The following is a 23,135-nucleotide window of genomic DNA, read 5'->3' as shown; positions in this document are numbered from 1 at the left end:
CATGTTTTGGACAGATCTGGCATCACTATTCCCCTTCCAGGTATATATGTTCTAAGAGCAGGCCTCATTATCTCCTTCTTTTTCTTTCTCTTTCACAATTTTCTTGCACATGTATGTACACACATACACCATACCATGCCATAACCACAGTGACCACACGTGCTTCGCCACGGCCGAGTGCAGAAGGTGCAACACCGCCAACTTTTATCGCCTCTTTTTTTTTCTCCTCTTTGGCTGATAGCAGACAACTATCCGTAAGCGCTTAAGACTGACGTAGCCGTAAACTTAAGGTAAGGCAGAGAAAAACATAAGCCGTAGAACACGTGTTCCTTACGGCTTATGTTTTTCTCTGCCTTACCTTAAGTTTACGGCTACGTCAGTCTTAAGCGCTTACGGATAGTTGTCTGCCATCAGCCTTTCCCTCCCACGACCGAGATACATTCGCGCATTCCGCGCGCAAAACCACGCGCGTACAAGCGTCAACCGCGGCCGCACGTGCTCGCGACACGTTCACCTCGGCCGAAGGGCAGCAGGTGCAGGCCAGTGCAGATCCGTCCGCGCGCGCGGTCGAGCCTCTCCCGAGTGAAGTGTGCCGCAATTTGCGACGGCGGCGGCGAAGGGGGATCGTAGGGGAGGCGCTCGCTCGCTCGCCGATTCGGCCGATTCCGTTCGCCGCGCGCTATAAAGTAATGCGCCGGCGAGCGGAACGCACGGAATCGGGACTACGTGATACAGCCGCGCGCGTGCGATGCCCGACATGCTGACGATGGCTGACGAAACACCGAGGGATACGTTGCTGGCTCGCGTGCGGGAGCAGGGCGAGGTGGTGCGACGACTCAAGGCGACCAAGGTCGACAGCACGCAGGTACAGCGGCCCTCCCTTCGGCCCTTCCGCCCTTCCTCCCGTCCTCCCCGCGGAAATGCGGAGACGCGTCACGTCCCCGTGACAGATGTACCACCTACTTTCTCCTTCTCGTTTTCGGAGGGGGCTCGGCTCGGCTCGGCTCGGCTCCGCTCCGCTCCGCTCCGCGCCGCGCCGCGCCGCGCCGCGCCTGATTACACCCTGTCAGCGTGTCAATTTCACCTCCTCCCGCGAGTTCGGTCCGCCGCGCTCGAAAGCAATCTTCTGGTCTTTTTACCTCGCACCTTGCATCATGCTCTCTTGGCTTCACGTCTCGATCCTCTCTTCCGCGTCGTCGCCAGGGTCCGTTGGCTCTTAGCTGCGCTTCTTTCGCGTTCCGAAGTGCGAAACGGACCTCTCGGTACGGTGGGCTCCTCGCACTGCGACGGCAATTTTGCCCGAGGACGGGCGCGAAGAGCAGATTTCCTCTCTTTCGTTCGCCACCAATGCTCCTGGACCTTTCTCTAGGGAGACCCGTCTCGTTTCTCAGGAACACAGCGTGCAGTCTGATATAAGTGTCGAGTTAGAAAGCTTAGACGACGATCTCGCGGACGTCAGCTACGTGTGCGGCTGGTGCCCGACGTCCAGGGACGCCGAGCTGTACGACGCGCTGCGCGTCGTCCTTGACGACGAGCTCGCGAGGTGGCCGCATCTGTACAGGTGGCACGTTAACATGACGAGCTTTACCCGGGAAGAGCGCCTAGCATTTCCCGCCGCGGAAGCGCCGCTCACTTCCCTGGCGGAAGAGATCGGCCGGCTCAGGTGCACTCGCTATGTTAGCAAAGACACGCTTGACAAGAAGGTGAGGCAGCCGGTCGCTTTGCAAGCAGAGCTGCCATCAATTATTACGCAATCGCTGTGTGGCGAACACGCCACAAGATTCTCCCCGCGGAAGCTCTTGCGCGGCGGGAGGCAAATGTGTTTTTCCAAGAAATTCAGTTCCTCCCCGATTCCGTAGGCTTGAAATTCGCGCGAGAGGGAAAAGGACATTAATTGTAGACTACGGCGATAATTAATGGCAGTCTCTCACTAGCTTGCTTACTGATATTATCTCTGCTGTTTGGACTAGTCTGATAAATCAACATTGAGGGGGCTTTTCTCTTTCATTCTGGTTGCCTCGTAATTCCTTCGTCCGTTCACGATGTTACGCCTGATGCGCAACAATACTTTCCCCGTCGTGTGGAAACGCAATTGCAACGTGTCGATGTCCACGACGCCACAGGTGGGTACGACGTTCCCGACTATCGTGCCCTGGCGAACGAGAGCGATGGCCGCGTTCCCGCCGCTAACGGCGCGCTCGTTTCTGTTCGTAGATAGCGGAGGAAGTTGCCAAGTTGTTGGACCTGAAGGCGCAATTGGGGGAGGAGAATGGTTGCCCTCACAAGCTCATCCTCAAAACGCCGAAAGGCACGAGGGATTATAATCCGGAGCAAATGGCGCTGCGGCTGGGAGTGCTGGACAAAATAATATCAGTATTCAAGCGCCACGGCTCCGAGACGATAGACACGCCTGTATTCGAGCTGAAGGTGAGAGCTGTCGTCGAGCCCGACGACAGCTAATTTCTCGACCTTACTGGTATTAATATCGATACTGACTTGACTTATTACATGCAGGACGTCTTAACGGGTAAATACGGCGAAGACTCCAAGCTCATCTACGACCTCAAGGACCAGGGCGGCGAGATCCTCGCACTTAGATATGATTTGACAGTTCCTTTCGCGAGGTATCTGGCCATGAACAAGATCTCTTCCATTAAAAGATATCACATTGCCAAGGTCTACCGAAGAGATAACCCTGCCACGACAAAGGGCAGATATCGGGAATTTTATCAGTGTGTAAGCATGTTCCAGAGATGGTTTCATTGACATTGACTTTTGGCATTTCACGTCTAACCAGAATAAAAAATAAATAACGATGGCTCGTATGATACAGTCAAGCATAATGGAAGGGGCTCAGAGCCTGAACAAGGTTGTAATGTCCGATAAAATTACTATACTAGCAAATGTATATATACGGTTTGGTCCTTATTGGACCATCTTCAGTATAACGAAAAAATTATAAATACTATTAAAAACATCGATTTGCGAATTAAAGATATACATAGATTACGCAGTCAGTAATATAAAATTGTAATAAGAGACGATAGTACAAAAAAAAAACGCGGCGCAAGTAGATATAACATCATGAGTAAAAAAGTGAAAGTCAGGTAACTGTAAAAATAAAATAAAAGACGGTAGTACGAAACAAACGGCGCAAGTGAATATAACATGCTGAGTCAGTAAGTAAAAAATTGGAGCCGTGTTGGGCTACGTGGATGACGATATGGTAATGGAATAAAAACTTATGTTGCCAGTAAATAATTAAATGTAGGAAATTAATAATCGGCACAACTGGCAAATTCTAATTAAAGACATTTATTGCGAAAAATGTTGCTTCGGTCAGGACGTCTTCTAGACTGAGGGAAACGCTCGTCTAGAGTGTAGGGAGGACAGGGAATCCGAAAGGATTTCCCCTAAGTAAAAAAAAAGGTCCAGGTTGAAACCTTGGCTGGGGTAATATATTTCGCAATAAATTTCTTTAAGTAGCATTTGCCAGTTGTGTCGATTATTAATTTCCTACATTGGTTTCATATTTAACTCGATATTGTCCAGGATTTCGATATCGCCGGCCAGTACGATCCGATGCTACCGGATGTGGAGTGCATCAAGGTTGTGTGCGAAGCGTTGGAAGCTTTGAATTTGGGGCCATACTTGATCAAGGTGAATCACAGGTCTCTGCTGGACGGCATATTCGCCGCGTCCGGTGTGCCGCAGAGTAAATTCCGCAGTATTTGCTCCGCCGTGGACAAGCTGGACAAGAGCCCGTGGGAGGAGGTGAAGAAGGAGATGACGGACGAGAAGGGATTGGACGAGCATATCGCCGATAAGGTCGGCAAGTACGTCTCGCAATCCGGTGGAGTGGAACTGGTAGCAGAGTTGAGAAAAGACAAAGAGCTGATGAAACAATCCGCCGCTGTGAAAGGCTTAGACTCTATGGAATTGTTGCTCAAGTACTGCGGCATCTACAAGATCCTGGACAAAATCAAGTTCGACTTGAGTCTCGCGAGAGGACTCGATTACTACACGGGCGTAATTTACGAAGCTATTTTGTGCGGTACGTATATCCATCTCTTTCTAGATTTTTTCGCGTACAATGTAGCACACGTTATGAAGTGATTCTGGCAAACTATTAATAACGCTCGTTGATTCTTCACAGGAGACGATGTCGGTGTTGGTAGCGTAGCAGGCGGTGGCCGTTACGACAATTTAGTGGGGATGTTCGATAGCAAGAACAAAAATGTACCCTGTGTCGGCGTGTCGGTGGGCGTGGAGCGGATATTCAGCGTCATGGAGGCGAAATTGGCTAACAAGGGCCTGAAAACGCGCACTGCCGAGATCGAGGTGTTCGTGGCGAGCGCGCAGAAGAATCTGCACGAGGAGAGGATGAAGATATTGGCGGATCTCTGGGGTGCCGGCGTAAAGGCGGAGCAGTCCTACAAGAAGAATGCCAAGCTCCTGGCGCAGTTGCAGCACTGCGAGGAGAACGGCATCCCGTTGGCGATAATTATCGGAGAAGGCGAGCTGGCGAAGGGTGAAGTTACACTGAGAGTCGTTTCGACGCGAGAGGAGACTCGCGTGCCACGCAGCAACCTCGTCGAGGAAATACGGAGGCAGCTAAACACGCTGTCGTAGCATCCTTGTACATACATGTTCTTACTGTCGACATCAGTACAAGAAAAATATTTATATCGCATTTAGTTACATTTCGATCCGCGCGCTGGGAAAAGTGTATTTATTAGCTTTTGCATTGTTTTATTTCGCACAACGTGTTAATAACCGTGATAAACTCTCAATTGTCACCGATAGACGCTAACTGCGAAATCGTACAATAAGTAAATGCACGAGGAAGTGTAACGACGCTCTACACTTGCCACGTGAACATGTAGACAATTTTCACATGGATAATCCTTTAACTGAATTTCTCCGGATGAAATCTGGAATTTAACCGGATTTTTAACCCTTTTATGACCGATTCCCCCCCCTTTTTTTTACTATTTTTGTAAGTAAAATATTGAAGGAATCAGAGAAGCAAAAAGTGTACTTATGTGTCCCAGTGATCATGAAAGGGTTAAACTGGCAATAATTCGCAGCTTTGAGCTACCGCTCGAGAAACCAAATACATCTTTATAATTTATTCTGTAAGCAACTGTCAATAAAAAGTTACAAATTTCGTAGAACGTGCCTCGTCTCTTTCTGTATTACATTCAAACATTGATTTAGTGGAATAAATAATCGCGCGAGTGACTGATAAATGTCCAAGTCACGAAATCGTAGCTGACAATATTTGAATTGCAATACAAAGTATTAATTCGCAAGTTACTTCGATCACTTGATGTAATTTATGTCCTAACATGATGAATTCTCGCGCGCGCAAATCAACGAACTCGTTATTTATTAATGTAGTATTTCCTCGTGATCTGTTCACGTAATGCTTATGTTTTCTAAATAAATTTGATTAACTATCTGTTAAATTGAGGATATGCCTTATTCATTATATCACAGTCTTGTCTCATATCAAGTTTAAATTAAAACCTAACAACTCGCATATTTTAATGTACTTACATTTCTAATAATTATCATTATATTAGCATTATCTAGTGTCATAAAATACACATTTCTCTCGAAAAATGCTACAAAAATTCGACTAGTCTGAAAAATTAGATATATTGATAAAGACAACTTTTCAAAGCTGGTCGCCTTATTGTTAAATTACATTCGCTGGAATTTGCATTCAATGTAAAAATTATACTTCCTCTACCTACAGTCTTAATCAATTACGCATCGTTTCAAAGCGAAACAAATTCGTTAGTTACTATAAAAGTTCCTGTATTGACGTATTATACATGCATGGAGTGGAATAGGGTGAAATAGGATATCATTTCGTGTAACATATGCAACGGAGCTGCAAGTCTCTAATGCGCAAGATTTATGCGTAAGCTATCCTTTTCGATAACTCGGGTAAAAATTTGTTTCTCACAAAATGTAGAGTCAATCTTTTCGTAACAAAAATGTCATCTCTATAAATGGCGTTTATATACTTAAAAAATGGTTAATATCTCGACATTTCTGCTGACCAAACTTGACTCCAAATTTCTCTGTCCTTAAAATTAAATAACACACCATGTTTCCTTAATCGTTGTCTTTCGCACAACACGATCATGAATTTGTTCCCCTTTCATTTTTCCCAGGTTTCTCGACTTTAACTTCTCTCAAGTCCGTATCCTCTTCCTTTTGAGCAGCCCTTGTCATAGCTCTGTACTGCTCGAACGGATTGATCGTCGGCTTCTCTATCGTCACTTGCAACGATGGCTTGTACGAGTCTATCAGCACGCTGGGCTTCTCTTTTCGAGACTCTGGCCTTCCGCTGCTCGTCGAAGCGCCTAAATTATCAATTACGTATATGTCGTCCTGTTCCTTCTCCATTTTAAGCGAACCTGCCTTGAAATCCATATTCGTCTCCTGCATTTCTCTTTGAAGAAGAGTCTTACCTAATTCGTCATTCAGCTTAACTAATTTTTGCTCGAACACGGAGGATGGTGGCTTGTAAACCGATTCATGAACTGGTACGGAATCGCTCTGGGGATACACTTCGTCCCTATGCATGCTTAAAATCATGGATTCGTTAAGTGCCGCGGGCGGCTCTTTAGAAATCTCGAAAACGAAGGGATTGATCGACGAAATTACGCCTTCCTGCTCCCTCCATGGTGCAGTTTGCTCGTCTCTGGAACCCAAGGGAACTACCGTAGAGTCCTGATATTCATTTTTCGGGATCATATTCAACTGCTCTTCCGGTGACATGATAGTCACCGTTTTCTGATTCGAGCTGGTCGACTTGCTAATGTCAACGGTCTTGGTGTTGCCCATAGCGAGGGGGCTGAGGGGAGGAGTAGTTTTCTCGCGTTTGTCAGAACCAACGTCGCTGAGGCTGGTCGCCCTGACCCGACGACGTAGATTCATCTGCGTGATCTGTCGCTGAAGCATGCCCGCTTTCCATTTCGGTAGCGGTTTGGGCGTGTGCAGAGGCGTCGGCGTGGATTTAGTGCTCGTTGGACTCGGGCTAAGTTGAGCGGGTCTTATGGAGAAGCGTCGGCTGCCGAACGGCTGTTGGATCGGTGACGAAATTCCCGGCGGACCCTCCATATTCACGAGCGGTTCCTTCGGCGATACGGAAAAGAAGGGTTCCATCGAGACGGGTTCCTGAAGATCTCGATCGTCCTTTCTCTGAGTGAGTCGCAGCTGAAAGAATATTTTCTACAGTACAAATTGAGATTACTATCGCCCAGATAGCAACAGCGAATTCGCAAGGTACACAGAGAGAATTTTCTTTTAAAATTTATCCTGAAAATTATGTAATCGTGGAACAACACGGCATTTCAAGGAGTTTTAAGAGAGTTGAAATTTTACCATACATGTCACTAGTGATCATACTTAGTATACATTTTACTAGTAAAATGTCAAAAAACTCTCATAAAGTTCTTCAAACTGCCACGTTGTCCCACGATCACATGATTTTCAGGATAGATTCTAAGAGAAAATTCTCTCCTTGTATTCTCTAAACGTTTTACCTTTCTAAATTGTAATTTTTCAGGAATTCATAGAAGAATACAGGATAAGAATGATTGGGGAAGTTACATGCACCATGATAAACTTCTGACGAATACTTCAAGATGAACTGATTGTGGTTGATTCTTCAAGAATTGTTCAGATACTCAGTTTTCAAATTCTGCAGAATATTCTTTAAAATGAATTCTCTAAGACCTTACGTTCATTCTTGTGCTATCTGGGCATTTGTGTTAAATTATTAATTAGTCTACGCTGTCGTGTCTCAGTCAAGCTTTTAAATTTTTAATATCAGTTGTGAAAATTTTATAGCTGTGGAAGTTTACGAGAATTGAACTTTCAGTGCGAGCTTACCGACAATCGTGGTGACCGATACTCAGGCGGCGTGGTAGGACTTACTGGAGTCGCTACCGGCCTCAGAGAGAATCTCCTAGGCCTAACAGGAACGCTTCCCTTCCTGATGTAAGATGTAGGCGTGCTAGAGCCGGAATAATTGTTCTCGGGCAATTTAAGGGACATTCTCCTCGATTGCACTCCCGAGACGGTACTCTGGTTGCTCTGATTCGCCGAGACTGAGCCAGGCGCGTTCGAGAAAAGGGTGAAAAGACTGGGTAACTTCGGCGGGCTCAAGCAGGCAGTTCCCAGTTTTCTCTTGGGTTTAGCGACGTACTCGTCGGGCACCGTTCCTACCCGTGCGTGAAGAGCGGTCAACGCTCTGAGGAAATCCGCTAGGCTCGTCTCTTCCAGCAGACTGTTACTTTCCAGGTAACTCGGCAGGTCGCCGCCGGTGTGCGTGTAATAATGCGGCCTCCTCGAGATCGAATCGTGCCTCTCGTCCAGGTACGAGGGCAGCGGACCGAGCGAATTGTTCTGCTGATTACTGTCGTCCACTGTTTCGACGGCTTTCGCCGTATTAGGCCCCACGTCCGACGATCTCTTGCTCTTTCTCCATCTGGGGAAGAAGTTCTTAGGCGCGGTGATCGGCAATGCGAGCGACGCGAACTTCTTGTACGGCTTGTTGTCCTTTGAGGATATAATCGTGTCGCGGTCCTTCATCATCTCCTGCAGCTTCGTCGAGGGTACTCCGGACCAGGTCCACTCCGTGTTACGTTGAACGGAATCGTCCTTCCTAGTGTGCAGTCGTATCTCGCTGGCCGCTCTGGACCGAGGCTTGGTGAACGGAAACTTTTCACCGCCGATTGCCCATTGAGCAATATTGGCTTGATCGGCCGATTTACTCTGCTGCGTCTCGTTCTGCGAATCAGTCTGCTCCTCGGTCTGGTCCCACTCGAAGTCGTCCCGTGGTGGTATGTAGCCAAGGATGTTCACCAAGCGCGCCAAGAGCTCCGCCGGTTGCACTATGGCGTGCGCGGCGAATGTCGCGTTCTTGTCTATCCTTTGAAGATCCGTCTCGGACACCACACGTGTCAGTTCGTCCTTTAAGTAATGCATCATTCAAGGCATTGCGGTATTTGAAAAGGAGACGATAAGAAAAGTTGTCGCTTACCATTGGTACCACTTCGCTGTTCGCCCGTCGTCGCGGATGCGGTATAAAGCCGTCCACGTATCCACCAATTGTTAAATCTCGGAGATTCGGAAAACTGTTACTGCGCGAGAATTTCACCGGAGGTTCCTCGGACTCGTACTCGTCTACATACACCCTCTATTAAAAAGAAAACACGTTGACTAAACGATCAATACGTTGTACAAATAACAATCGGTGTTTAGAGAGTTTCATTAATAATATTACTAAAAAAACCTATAAACAGATTTGGTAATTATAATATCTTGTGTTAATTCTTGCTAAAAGTATCTCAATTTAAAATTAACAAATATAACTTTGATTAAAGCTAAACAGTAAGCTATGTTCAAAGTAGCGAATTGAAATAGAATTTGACGATGTTTATTAATAATCGGATAAATTTATGAGCATGTCACAAACGCTTAGAAGAAGTAAAAGAGATCTTTTTCATAAGAATGTATGCAGATATTTTCGCGGCTAAAGTCAAGCCAACCAGGTTACTCACTTTGACCTTAGAGAGCTGCAACTCGTTGAAAACGCGGCGCAGGTAGTTGACCTCTTTGTTAAACTCGTTCCAAATCTTGCTCTGCGTATGCTTGAGATTCAACGCCAGTTTGTGCTCGAGCCTCGTGATCTTCTTGCTGCGCATACCGCGAGCGATGAATGTCATTATCATGACGATGTAGCCCAGTCCGAAGGAGATCCAGCAAATCAGGAATATCTTGTACATGATGAAGAACGGACCGCTCCCCTTCGTATTATCCTGGCCTGGGAGATCCAAGCAGAGAATCAAGAATAGAAATCTTATTCGCAGCGCGAAAAGTTTCTCTCTTTATTGTCTCCGTCAGTTTTTGAAAATGCTCGCTTTCAACAACTTTCAGTAACTTTCATTCAGGAGTCGTGAACATATATTTCGATGATACGCTCCGTGAGAGTATTGCGATTTATTCTTTTATTTCTCATACTTTATCATTTCAGTTACACGTTTTAATTAGTTATGTGAGCACACGTGCAAATAGTTTTACTTTTTAATTTATGGCAGGCTTATGGAGAACATTACTTACGTATTAAGATCTGCTTCCCGCGTGAGCATGTAACGATTGAAAACATTTGTCTTTTAATTAGACGCAACAAGCTAAAGTCATAGATTGCACACCTCGAAGCAATTAATGTATATGATAAGAGTACAAGTGTATGTACACCGTTTCAATATTATCAATCAGCAACAGCTGACGAAATTTATCAAACGTACAGTCTCAAGTGGCTCGATATTATCAAATCGAATCAACTACATGTTAACAATTCTGAATTTTGTATTGCTTCTCATTAGGAATAAACGTTTTGATGTGGCAAACTGGTACATACTCATGCATTCCTCTCAAAAATAGAGAGTGAATATCAATTCTTTTATTACTTAGAATCTAAGCTCGTCAAACTTGTTATATCTTTCTCTGTTATGCATAAAATAGAAATATTTTTAACTTACAACTAAGGTTTTCTTCTCAAGTTTTTACAATTTATGTATTTTCTCATTTCAATGTTATACGCGGTATCTTTTGGAAAGTTTCTGTAAGTTTCTGTAAGTTTCTCGGAAACGTATCTCGTTCAACAATTATCAATCATACAATATAATACCCAGTCGATTCGACATCGTTTCGACGAATCATTTCTCACTGGGTAGCATAATAATATGCATTCTATAATCGTTCGCCCATGATCAATTCTGTTTGTTTTATATAACGAACAGTCAATACATGAAATTCTTTTGATCATGTCGCAACCAATACTAATTTTATCGCGCTTCTGTGGCGTCTTTGCCGCACGTCAGTGCGATACGTATCGCACTCAATATAAGTACTTATATTGAGTTACGAATAATACGGCTAAATAAATGATACGAATATTGCATTATATTATTCATAGAATAAAAAAAGAGCCGTTTCCGAGAACTATCCAAAAGTCCGCGACTCGTGCGCACGGTTGCAAAAACAAAACGTGCTTCGCTCTTGCCACCGATAAAAAAAATAAGTTAATCACGTTCCGCACGCGCGTCGAAGGAATCGATAAGATAGGACGTTTACCCGCCACGAGATCTCCGAAACCGATGGTCGTGAGGGTAACGAAGGCGTAGTAGACCGATTGATCGTAGGACCATCTCTCGTAATGCGAGAACAGGATCGCGGGGAAGAAGATGAACACGATGAAGCCGGGCGTCAGGTACAGAAAGATCTGAGCGGCCAGTCTCATTGTTTTACGGGTCTCGGACGGTATCGTCTTCTTGGATGGATAATCGTTCAACACGGACTGACGTTGCTTGTAGGACTTGTACTTCCGGTAGGCTCTGATGAACACGCGGCTGAAAAATTCACCCAGCTGCGTCAGCAGAATCCCGTTCATCGGGATGCCTATGAGACCGTAGAAGATCATCAAGATGCGGCTGAGGGTGTTCGTAGGCGCCAAATTGCCGTATCCTGCGTAGTTAACAATAGATCATTTAGGAAAAATAAAGACTAACGAAGATTGAAAGCTACACGGAGAGAATTTTCTCTTAAAATTTATCCCGAAAATCGTGGGACAACGCGGCATTTCGAAGAGAGTTTCATGAGAGTTTTGTGAAACTTTATCATACATTTTACTAGTAAAATTTAAAAAAAACCCATGAAGTTCTTCAAAATGCCATGTTGTCCCACGATTACATGATTTTCAGAGTAAATTTTAAAAGAAAATTCTCTCCGTGTACTGATAAGATTAATCAAAATTGATTAATTTTCAGGAAATATTTTAAAGATCACGCACGGTAAAATTATAGCTGATAATTAGAGGAAAGTTCCCTATTATGAGATAGGCTTTTAATGCGAGCGAGCAGGTTTTCAACGTCCAAACTCAGTCACAAATCCTTTTTCGCGACGATTACGCGATCTAACAATGAATCTTCCACTAAACAGATTTTATTTCAAGAGCAATAAATTCATGGTGGAACCAATGCTTGTTAATTTAACAGAAACCCCACTATCTCATATTACTGACTTGTCTTAAAAAAGGCGGCTTTCCTCTATATAATTAATCCAAGGATAAATCAGAGGAATAATAGCTTAGAGAAATTAGTATATTTAACAAGTACTTATTCTCTAACTAAGCCGCTCGAAAGGTATCTCGGTTTCTTGGAACGTTTTAGGTCTCCAAGACAAACACGTAAATAAGAAGTTGTGTAACCGTACGTAATTAAAGGGTATAGAGAGAGTGTCGTAAGGCTATAGACCATTGACTTTAGATAAAAAGTCAGGTTCTAGATACGTTTTAAAGGTACTACGCCATTCGAACGCTACAATTGATAGGTATCTACCGATAGTGCTGACGACCGTGTAGGCAAAATAAAAACTGTTGTAGTAGTCCCATTGTCTGTGAACGACCTCGTCCTCGGTGTAATTGAACGGCTTGCCGCAGTACTCTGTGAGCTTAAGCAGAATCTCTTCCTCACTGTGGTCCTCACTGGGCGCATAATGATCACGAAGTAATTCTGAAAGGAATAATTACACGTGTGTACGCGCTTGAAAAGGCAGATAATCTTAAATTTTATCTCGCGCCTCCGTCCGTTCACCGGGAGAGATAATCCCTCTCTTTCGCAATCCTTTCAGTACGTTTTCGAGACAATTGCTGTACACAGCTTTAATCTTATCAGCCGATATTTGTCGTCTTATATTGCCGGTTTGTACAAGCAGATCCTCGCCTGGACCTTCCGCGCAGGCAATCGCAACCGGAACGCGGGCTGTCTTTCGCTGCGTATCGAGGCTGACAGAATATCAGGACGGTGCAGCGTCTCTTGTAGAGAATAAGAAAAGATAAATTAAATAATCCCGCAGTCTTCCAGGGCATACTTTTATTCGTAATGGGGCACAGCCGCCTGAGGTAGAGGACAACAGGCACGAGAGCGGATATTGCTTCTGATGCGAATTCACGGCGGTTTCGACAGGAGTGGCCTGACGAGATAACGATTTCGTAATCGATTTCGGTGACACTGACACTGGCCGTCGACTGAAGCCGACTGTTCGCGCCGACATTGTCTGGCCGGCTCGAACAATGCCCTTTTCTCGCGCGAACAATTTGCATCGGGCACGGTCATGCACACAAAAACCCAATGACGCCGAACGGCCGTGCCGACTTTCCGGCTGTTGGCGAGATTGTTACAAAAGATCCGACGCATTTTGCAGAGTCCCTCGTGCGAATTCAGCGTTCCGAGAAGTCCAACCTTCCGGAGAACGGTTCCGAAAGTTCAAAGTGTCTAGAGTTTGAATCCCGAGGTGATAAAGATCCTGTACACTGAAAGAATTTTCTCTTGAAATTTATCCTGAAAATCGTGTAATTGTGGGACAACACGGCATTTCGAAGAACTTTATGAGGTGTTTGAAATTTTACCATACATTTTACTAGTAAACATGCGAATGCGAAACGAACACGGCTTTCATAGTAATAAATATGGGTGTATCTTCAAGAAGATGGGCACTAAGACGCGCCACTTCTTAATTTTAGCTGCATTTTACTAGTAAAATGTATGGTATAAAATTTCAACACACTTGCATAAAATTCTTAGAAATGCCGTGTTGTCCCGTAATTACATAATTTTCAGGATAAGTTTAAAGAGAAAATTTTCTCCGTGTACAGATTCTGAGACTGTCGATTGCGGCATCTGGAAAATTTAAGATGTTGAATGAAATTAAGCTGTTCGAGAGAGAGAGAGAGAGAGAGAGAGAGAGAGAGAGAGAGAGAGAGAGAGAGAGAGATTTCCAACTACTATATAAGGAATTTAGGGTCTCCGATAAATATTCCTGGTATATAAAGAATATAAAATTCACAATGACATTATCATGACTTATGAGCGATAAACGAAGTCATGATGACATCACTTCATCGTTTATGAGCGCTGAATAAATGACCAGTGATGTCATTATGAGTTTTATATTCTATCTGGAATGTAAACTTTAGAGAAATTGAACGAGACGCTCCGTCTGCCCTGCCGAAAATAATTCTACAAAATTCTACAAAAAACTAAAATATAATACAAAAAAACTAAAATATAATTGCCAGAATCTAAGAAATTCTACGTAAATTTAAAAAGTGTTATAAAAATTATCTTGAAAATGGAACACATTTGTTAATTTTTGTAATCTTCTACAAGTAAGCAAATATTTTAATTCTCGAAGATTTTGTTGTTTCTCACATTTTTAAAACTAGTAAAGTTTGGTACTCATTTTTACAAAATTGTACATTTTCATGAAGTACTATTTGCAATAATTTTTTTATTTGAAAACACTGTAATTTGTGATGCTATTTTGTAGATGTTTTTACAAAAAAATTAATGTTGAGCGAAGATATAAAAATTTCTATTTCAAGTCAATTTTTGTAGTTATTTATAGAACTTTTTTACGCTAGGGTATGTCTGTTACAATCGAATTAAGGATTTGAGAAGCGACAGGCGACCATCGGTGCAATCTCAGACGACAATCTCGATGACACAACTGATTTAGGATGCTGGAAGCATCAGGAATTTCGTTACTAACATAAGTGCATGTCGGAAGTTTCAAACGTTTTACACGCCAGACCCGTCGTCTACATGACCGTGGCCTAAGTATTATTTGCATTGATATCGCAGAAATTTCAAAGCACGTCGCAAACAACGGCATGGTAATCGGCTGATTAATTATCAAGCCAGATGGACACGACACGTCTTTGTCGTTGTTATGTTTTCTAATTTATATTACGTATATTTAAGAATGTTAAACTTTAATCTCCGTGATAACGGAATCTCAAGATGCTTATCGAAACAGAACTGTCATTTGGTATTGAAGATACAGAGACACGAATCAACAATGAGATTCTCAATTAACTTTTGAACGATTAAATTGAGAGAAAAAATGCGCGCATTCGACGTGAACGAAGCTGTCATTTCCCAGAAAACATTGAAATGTCTTAAGACGTCTTAAAGATAATCTTTAATGTCTATTTCTACCAATGTAGATTAAGTTTAATCTCGGTTTAACTTGCTTTTTATCCCTATGAGAAACGATTCGTCGAAACGATGTTAATTCAACATCGTTTCGACATCGATCGACGAGTCATTTCTCGCTGGGATCTTTTTCTAATTTTTGGAACTAGGAAAGGATAACAAAAATAGTTAAACCGAGATTAAAATTTAATCCGCATTGGTAGAAATGGACATAAGACGTCTTAATGTCTTTAAGATGTCTTGTAAATGTGTGTTTTTTATGTTTTCTAGGTGTATGTTCTTATTGAATTGCAACGCCAAAGAGCCGCAAACGTTACCGATTCCTTTCACCAGGATTAATTTATGGCGACAAATATTACCACATGCCTCAGTGGTCGAATTGATGAAACGCCCGATAAGAGTGTAGGAAGGTCAAGGTTCAAACCCTGGCTGAGGTAATATTTTTCGCAATAAATTTCTTTAATTCGCCAGTTGTGTCGATTATTAATTTCCTACATTGGTTAATCATTTACCGGCGACAATAAGTCTTTATTCTTTTTAATTTATAAAGTAAATTTCGCGTCGATATCTCGAGGGTTTCTCTCCGTATTGCGAGTGTAACAAACAGGGATATGCAGATAGTCCAATGTCGCATTGCGACTACGAATTGCAAATGACGTGCAACTACATGTTCGCGTTTTCGTCATTCCGCACGCATGCAGCTTTCCCCTTGATAGTCCGACGAAGCTCATCCATTAAAACGACTTCCAGAAATCGGGACTGTTTTGCTATTTTTACATCTGCCAGGAATCACAAATAGAAATTAATAAATATGCATAAAATACACGCAAAATAATTTCTGAGAATCTAGATTTCTCTTTAGCATTAGTTTTCAACCTCGGACATTAAGTATTTCAATGAAAATTTGATAATAAAATTCACAAGGCTCTGATGTGAAATCGCAGATTCGAAGGAATGAAGGAGTAAGAGCCAAGACAGGATGTTAATGTCTAAATAATTTTAATTTTTAAATTATCCAGTTATCAAAGTCTATTATTGAATAAAAAGTAAAACTTTATTATACGTTCACGTGATTCTCGGGAAGTCCTTCATTATTTTTAATCATTGAGATTTGGAAGAACCCTCGAGGTTTTCGTTAAGAACGGATCAAGTATAAAATTGATAGGCGAGACGAGTCTCGGTAGATCTTCAAATTGCATTTACCTATCAAATATCAGAATAATACAATATCAATTATCAATTGTGTCAAGCATTCGGAAGTTATAAGTTCTCGTTAACGAGAACACGTCGAGGGACCGCGGGATCTTCACGCGAGATAGCCGTTCGTCGGTGTTATATTATTGTCGCCATCATTTTCTCACCGTTGATCTCGCGGCGTTCGATTTTTTCCCTCTTGATCTTCTGGTTCTCGTAGTAGCTCTCGATGAAGTAGAAGATGGTAGCGCCCAGCGTCAGGTACGTAAGGAACAACAGCAGCAGAGCGAGCCATTGCTTCTTGGACATTCTCGGACACTCGCGGCGAGATGCTGAAGTCCGGCGAATCTGGCGTGGACCAGGGCGAGAGGGACGGCTCCCCACGGAATGACGATTCCCGTCGTCAGACAATCAGGACGTCGCTGTTGAAGCGGCGAACGCACCGCGGACGCGGATTCTCGACATGATTCCCGGTGCGGATGAAGCTGAACGAGTGAGCTTCCTGGCTCGCTCGCCACCAGCGCACTAACTTTTCCCCGTGAGGAGCGGCTTCCTTTTACGGCTTCTTAAGCGGCGATTGTCGTCGATATCGATTGTGACGAGCTCTCACGAGGGCGATGTTATCACCGCAGCCCGGTATCTCCGATCCATCAGAGGTCTTCTTGGCGAACTAGGCGTTGCGGCGCCATCGCGGTTGCGTCTCGCTGCTAGGTGCCCGGGGAACCCTGCGACCAAGAGATCGTACAGTGTACAACGATACAATGATACGGTGATCAAGACGTGGACAGGGCAATCCTGCAAAATTTGAAATATACGACGCCGCGGTATCAATTTGATTTGTACTCTCTGAAGTTTTGGAGCGCAAATAGAACCGTGGAGTAAAATATTCACTCTGTTGGAGCAAATGTTTACTCTATTAGAGTGAACGAATATTTCACTCCACGGTTCTATTTTCACTTCAAAAACTTTGGTGAGTACCAACTGTTAATACAAACTACGTTGCAATTGATGCACGAGTTAAAATATCCGAGCAGAATTTGGACAGATGTACAAAACCGATGACATCTTCCTCACCCTTTGAGAGGCTCTGTTAAGATTTCCCGGGACCATCTGACTGTTTAGATTTCCAGGTGCACGGCCAGTAATTCGGCAGCTCGGAACGTCCTGACTCGCAAAACTCGTAATTAGTCGAAGTGAAATCTATCCGGCGCACCTTCGGCGTCGAACCACCAAAACCCTTCCTTTCTTCGACAATGCCGGCTGCACAATACGTTCGGTCTCCGCCGGTGGACACCATATATTCTATCCGGCCGGCCGGATCGCGAATAGCGCAATAGAGATCCACGTGGATCGTAATAGCGATCGATTTTTGCATTCGCGAGGATAATTTACGGCGTGAAACAACGCACCGCGCGTGTCTCTCTCAAGTTCACGCCTCTCGTCCGGTCGTGTGACTCGTCGGCGGTTCGAGCGCATGGCATGGAAATTTGCATAAGTGCATATCGCACGAGACAGCACAAAGTATTTCAGAATTGGCGGAAAGTCATATGAGGTCATATGAGAGACAGCTCGCGTCGCTCTCTGCGAGAACGAGAGAACGGTCTTGGCTGCTTTCTGACGGAAGGGTCGAATTATATTGAATGAAACAGACGATCGAAAGTCGACGTTTCCTACACGGAGAGAATGTTCTCTTAAAATTTATCCTGAAAATCGCGTGATCGTGGCACAACATGGCAATTTGAACAACTTCATGAGAGCTTTGTGAAATTTTACCAGCAATAGCATGGAAATTTGCATAAGTGCATAGCATTTTGAACAACTTTAGGAGTTTTTAAATTTTACCATACATTTTACTGGTAAAATTTCAAGAAATTCTTCGAAACGCCGTGTTTTCCCTGGCAGAAAAATTTCTATAAATAACTACAAAAAAATTGACTTGAAATAGCAATTTGTAGAAATTTTTATATCTTCGTTGAAACATTAATTTTTTTGTAAAAATATCCACGAAATAGTACCACAAATTACTATGTTCTCAAAAAAATTATTGCAAGTAGTGTTTCATGAAAATGTACAATTTTGTAAAAATTAGCACAAAACTTTACTAGTTTTAAAAATTCGAGAACCAACAAAATCTTAAAGAATTAAAACACTCGCTTACTTGTAGAATATTACAAAAATTAATAAAAGTGTTCCAATTCTAGCATTTTTATGTTAATTTTTATAACATTTTTTAAATTTATGTAGAATTTCTTAGATTCTGACAGTTATATTTAATTTTTTATAGAATTTTGTAGAATTATTTCTGACAGGGTTCCCGCGATTACATGACTTTCAGGATAAATTTTAAAAGAAAATTGTCTCGGGGTAGCTGAGAGTTAAATTAAAAATTATTAAATTAAGTAAAATTATTACGTTGCAAGGTTCGTTTCAAGCTAACCAATCGCACCGTATTAATTCGGAAGAAAACTGACATCATGCGATTTTCTAGCTTGAATCGATCTCGTCCTGCTACATAACAACTATAATTTAATAATTTTTAATTCAACTCCTGGCTGGGCTATCGAAATGTCGATATGATTTGATCCGATCGCGTCTTTCATTCAATTTAATTAAAACGCCATCGCGTGACACAGTGAAATGGAGACGGTCGAGTGGTCGGAAGATAGACGCGTTCGATTCGTCTTGATCCTCTTACGGCGTTGCTACATGCCCATAAAAATGATTTATAACGCGCTAAGAACGTCTCGGCCACAATGGTCCCGACGTGTCGGTCGCTATTTGCTAATAACGCCGATGTGGACGTTGCTCGTTTGTACTGGTCTGAGAAAATTCGCTCGCTTATTGCGAGCAGAGGTCGGAGGCTCCTCGGTAACAGAGGAATATTAAGTTTCAGATAAAGAGAGAGCTCTCGTCTGCCGAATTTAGCCTCGAGTGCCAGCGAAGAAATATATACATATATATATAAAGAGATAAACAGATACGTTTCCTCAAAGAGTTAGGAGGATTATGTTTTACGGATTTCACACCCCTCGGTATCTCCACTTCGTGGAAAGAATTCTGTCGCCGAATTCCTCTTGTTCTCCACCCGCGCGACGAAAGAAATAATGCGTCACGTTATCGCGAATCTTCGGTGACGTTAACGCCACATCACGCCAGTATCGACGATCGTCTCTAATTGACGAGATAAATTTGCGGACGCATTTCGTGCATGGACATTTCCTCCACTCGCGAATGACGACCAATTATCGCGTTATACTCTCCTCAAGTACAGTTCGCTGGTCTTACTTTTTTTTTGCACGTCTAAAATCAGAAACATGATTCATTATAAAAATGCAGTTACTATCAGTAGAATGTCTACACGGAGAGAATTTTTTCTTAAAATTTATTCTGAAAATCATGTGAGATCGTGGGACAACGTGGCATTTTGAAGAACTTTATCGCAGTTTTTTGAACTTTTACCATACATTTTGCCAGTAAAATGTCTGGTAAAATACTAAGTCAAGTAATAAAAGAAGGGGCTCAGAGCCTGAACAAGGTTGTAGTGTCCAATAAAATTATTTAATTAGATGGTCCAATAAAGTCCGAAACGTATATATGCAATAATTTTATTGGGCACTACACCTTGTTCAGGCTCTGAGCCCCTTCTTTTATTACTTGATTTCATCATACGAGCCATTGTTATTTATATTATGTATTCTAAGTATAATTACTAGTAAAATGTATAGTACATTGTTAAAAAACTCTCATAAAATTTTTCGAAATGCCGCGTTGTCCCACGATTACATAATTTTCAGGGTAAATTTTAAAAGAGCATTCTTTCCGTGTAAGTATTTGAAGCAAACGGTTCGTCGTGCTATTTTTGTTTGAGATCTTGTGCTTTTTTTCAAAAATGTAATAAAATAATCTTATACCTGGGAAGCAGAACAGCGCAAGTCCAAAAAAGCGATAAAATTAAGTTGTAAAAAAATAGGTTTTCGAGAGAAGAGCTAAGAACATCTTCATTCAGAGATTGAAACTTCATGTTTGTGTTAAAGATCATCAGTTATATACGTAGATTTTTTTCATCGATATAGACATCTATTTTCGGATGATTGCATTTGGTAGTTCGGGCTTTAATTTATATAATTTAAAAATCTTCTCAGCTTACGATGACACGAGTGCAACATAATAGTAAAGTCGGACTCGTACACTTTTGCTTCTCAAACGAAGAGACCAAAGGCCTTATTCGGTAACATAAACTGCTATTGTTTCATCGTTATTCGGTAAGACTTGCGAATCTCACGTAGAGCTGTAACTTTAAAACATAATGACGCACTTTAATGTAAGCAGGTTGAAATGATTAGTTGAATGACGTTTTACGACGGCATTTTAACTCGAATAATTTTATGGCTGTTAACGGCCACTTAACAACTGTTATTATCTTCCATTTATTGCACACGTCGTATCGGTCATGGCTGCGGTTAAAATATGCCGATACTAACGCACGTGCGGTAATTAGTTAACAATCAATGTGTAAAACAGTTGGTCGGAAAGAAATATGAAGTATTAATCACGTGTCTCGCACTTATCGATCAACTCACACGATCAAACACTAATAGCTATTACCTTAAAAAAATTGAGCGCGTCAGCATTTCGAGGAATTGATATCGATTACATTACGCTGCTAGAAATACAGTTTGTACTGTTGTAGTTTCATTAACATTAGTTAATATTGATTTCATAAAAAGAACAGATACTTTTTGACCATCGGTACAACTTCCTTTATGCATAAATTATTTAAAAAATAAAATTTTGACAAATTAATAAAGTACTAAAAATTACTTAAATTTTAAATTTTGAATTTCGTCTTCCAAAAAATTGAAAATCACTAGGCAATTCAATGTAAATCCTTTTGCTAAAAAGATTAAGTAAGAAAATTCTCACCGTTTACAGTATCAAGAGCTTATTTAAAAGTGGGCCTCGTGACTCGCTTAAATAATGCTCAATATCTAAAAATAACTTTCGTTTCCTAACCACCAGATACAATGTTACAAAATCGACCGTATCCTTCAATAAATCATATTATTTTTTGCATATTAATTAAGGTGAACATATGTCCGATATCAATCATTAAAATCGACCGAAAAATATCCACCGATAAATACTGCGAGACATCATTACGCAGTAGTAAATTGTAATTGTGTAGTAGCAATCGAATCACACGGGTTACACATATGAGATTATAATTACTAAATAGTAGAATTGATGGCGTATTGACTGTTCATCTCAGCGATAACGTCAGGATTGACATCGATACGTTATCAAATATTTTTCCATTTCTTGATTTTTCCATCAATCGCTACCCAGCTGCTGCATTTAATAACTTTTAAATATACTTGTTTACTTTCCACTTTAAATATTTTTCTTGCGAAACGCGAACTCTGAACGAGAAATTGCTAGTGAACAAAGGTGGCATTGTTACTTTTCAATTCAATTCAATATAAATGTACTTTAAATTTTTGCGAAAGATAATCGAGATATTCCATGTTGATATTTCAAGTGATATTAAACGCACGTGATAAATACATTTCTTTTTTAGATAAATCGAAAATTCACCGAATCAATTAAAGTTATATAATAGAACAGAGTAGTCGCATAGAAAACATTACACGTAAGAGTAATATTACATAGTTTTCCAATCTGTTTAAAATATACAATTAGAACATACTTGTATAGTAAATATCAATCCTAATTCACAAAAAAAAAATCGTAATCTGAATCTACATAGATGATAAATACGAATTCTCGAAAATATGAAAATTCGATAACACATACACACACACACAGAAGTTAAGAGACACTTTGTGTTAAGCGTCAACAATGGCTAAGTCGAAAATAGTACTGCTCTTTTATCTTTATCGGCTTATTTAATCGCTTAATACCCACCTGTCTCATCCGTTGCATACTGCTTTAAGCACGTTGTACATATCTGGCTTAAGCCGAAGATCCACATTTTGTAATAACGTTCACAGGCGCGGAACTTTGAATCATTTTCGGGACGGGTTAATTCTATGTACAGAGATTGACAACTCCCTTGCTGTAAAAAGTTTAAGCGTTGGATTAACGGATCAGCGCGGTCGAGTACTTGGCCGAATGGAGACTATCCGTAATCGAGAGCAGCGCTAGGCGAAAGATCGTCCAGATGGTGGGAGGACCGAAAACGAGTTCTGTAGTGCTCGTCAAAATGATCTTAAACGGAGTATGTTAAAGTGCTGCAAAAATATAAGGGAATAAAGAACATGTTTCTAATGTAATTCTAGAAAATAACTCAACATATCTGACGATTGTATTAAAAGATAGAAGACTATAAAAAGGAAGCTAAAAATTAAGACTAAAAGAATCAACGTTTCAATTCGTTTTTAATGCAAGGCCAGCCGTTTCGATCGCGGCGTGTATATAACTGCATTATCTGCTACATTTCGCGTCTCGTACTTAGCTGTGTTAATGAGTCTGTTTAATCAGCGACCCAACGCTAATAGCAGTTCCCTTTTTAGCTGTGAGAATTTGATTGGAGAAAATTATTGAATTTGTTCGAAAGACGAAACAGTATAATTTATTATTTTAATAATTTGCAATTTGATTTAATTTCCCAAGCCTTAAATAAATTTCCTTAAGATTTGAATAAACGTTGATGAAATATTTGACTGCCACTAAGGTTCGCTTAGATTCATATATAAATACGTTTTATAATATTTAGGAAAAAACAATTTAATCCTGGAAAAAAACGAAGGTACAAAACATAATACATATATTTCTGTCGACCTTCTTGAAACACTTGTATACGAAATATAAATATTATATCCATCTATCGTTATAAAA

At 41.5% G+C, this 23,135-nt stretch overlaps 2 protein-coding genes across 5 annotated transcripts; one reads left to right on the top strand and one right to left on the bottom strand.

The window, feature by feature from the left end:
• The first annotated feature begins 517 nt into the window (after window positions 1-517).
• LOC105564630 (histidine--tRNA ligase, cytoplasmic) lies at window positions 518-5,177 on the top strand. 3 transcript variants are annotated; one of them, XM_012017151.1, is made up of 6 exons: window positions 518-865; window positions 1,392-1,703; window positions 2,215-2,427; window positions 2,515-2,736; window positions 3,553-4,054; window positions 4,157-5,177. In XM_012017151.1, exons 1-6 carry the CDS (start codon window positions 749-751, stop codon window positions 4,630-4,632), a joined length of 1,842 nt encoding a protein of 613 aa, XP_011872541.1. In that variant the 5' UTR covers window positions 518-748; the 3' UTR covers window positions 4,633-5,177. The 3 variants fall into 3 exon arrangements, with proteins under 3 accessions (XP_011872541.1, XP_011872542.1, XP_011872543.1); XM_012017153.1 differs by lacking the exon at window positions 1,392-1,703 and adding an exon at window positions 1,971-2,123 and having other exon boundaries at window positions 522-865; XM_012017152.1 differs by lacking the exon at window positions 1,392-1,703 and having other exon boundaries at window positions 521-865.
• On the bottom strand, window positions 5,118-22,418 carry LOC105564631 (open rectifier potassium channel protein 1). Of its 2 annotated transcripts, none has more exons than XM_012017155.1 (8): window positions 22,203-22,418; window positions 16,445-17,002; window positions 12,426-12,599; window positions 11,164-11,553; window positions 9,588-9,850; window positions 9,068-9,223; window positions 7,915-8,997; window positions 5,118-7,236 (listed from the first exon to the last, which is right to left on the bottom strand). In XM_012017155.1, the coding sequence occupies exons 2-8, from the start codon at window positions 16,584-16,586 to the stop codon at window positions 6,157-6,159; spliced, it is 3,288 nt and encodes a 1,095-aa protein (XP_011872545.1). In that variant the 5' UTR covers window positions 16,587-17,002; window positions 22,203-22,418; the 3' UTR covers window positions 5,118-6,156. The 2 variants fall into 2 exon arrangements, with proteins under 2 accessions (XP_011872545.1, XP_011872544.1); XM_012017154.1 differs by lacking the exon at window positions 22,203-22,418 and adding an exon at window positions 17,352-17,686.
• Window positions 22,419-23,135: the final 717 nt, after the last annotated feature.

Source organism: Vollenhovia emeryi, unplaced genomic scaffold (assembly GCF_000949405.1).
Source record: "Vollenhovia emeryi isolate VEMERY1.0 unplaced genomic scaffold, V.emery_V1.0 DF939161.1, whole genome shotgun sequence".
Classification (NCBI taxonomy): domain Eukaryota; kingdom Metazoa; phylum Arthropoda; class Insecta; order Hymenoptera; family Formicidae; genus Vollenhovia; species Vollenhovia emeryi.
Note: the sequence above shows the minus strand (reverse complement) of the source record. Positions and strands in the feature narration are given on the sequence as shown.

Excerpts from the sequence above, each read along its gene's own strand:
- LOC105564630 (XM_012017151.1), top strand. The coding sequence starts at position 749 with ATGCCCGACATGCTGACGATGGCTGACGAAACACCGAGGGATACGTTG. Across the intron at positions 1,704-2,214 it reads AAGACACGCTTGACAAGAAG|ATAGCGGAGGAAGTTGCCAA; the intron begins GTGAGGCAGCCG and ends TTCTGTTCGTAG. Across the intron at positions 2,737-3,552 it reads ATCGGGAATTTTATCAGTGT|GATTTCGATATCGCCGGCCA; the intron begins GTAAGCATGTTC and ends GATATTGTCCAG.
- LOC105564631 (XM_012017155.1), bottom strand. The coding sequence starts at position 16,586 with ATGTCCAAGAAGCAATGGCTCGCTCTGCTGCTGTTGTTCCTTACGTAC. Across the intron at positions 9,851-11,163 it reads TTTCGGAGATCTCGTGGCGG|GCCAGGATAATACGAAGGGG; the intron begins GTAAACGTCCTA and ends TGGATCTCCCAG. Across the intron at positions 8,998-9,067 it reads ACAGCGAAGTGGTACCAATG|GACGAACTGACACGTGTGGT; the intron begins GTAAGCGACAAC and ends CATTACTTAAAG.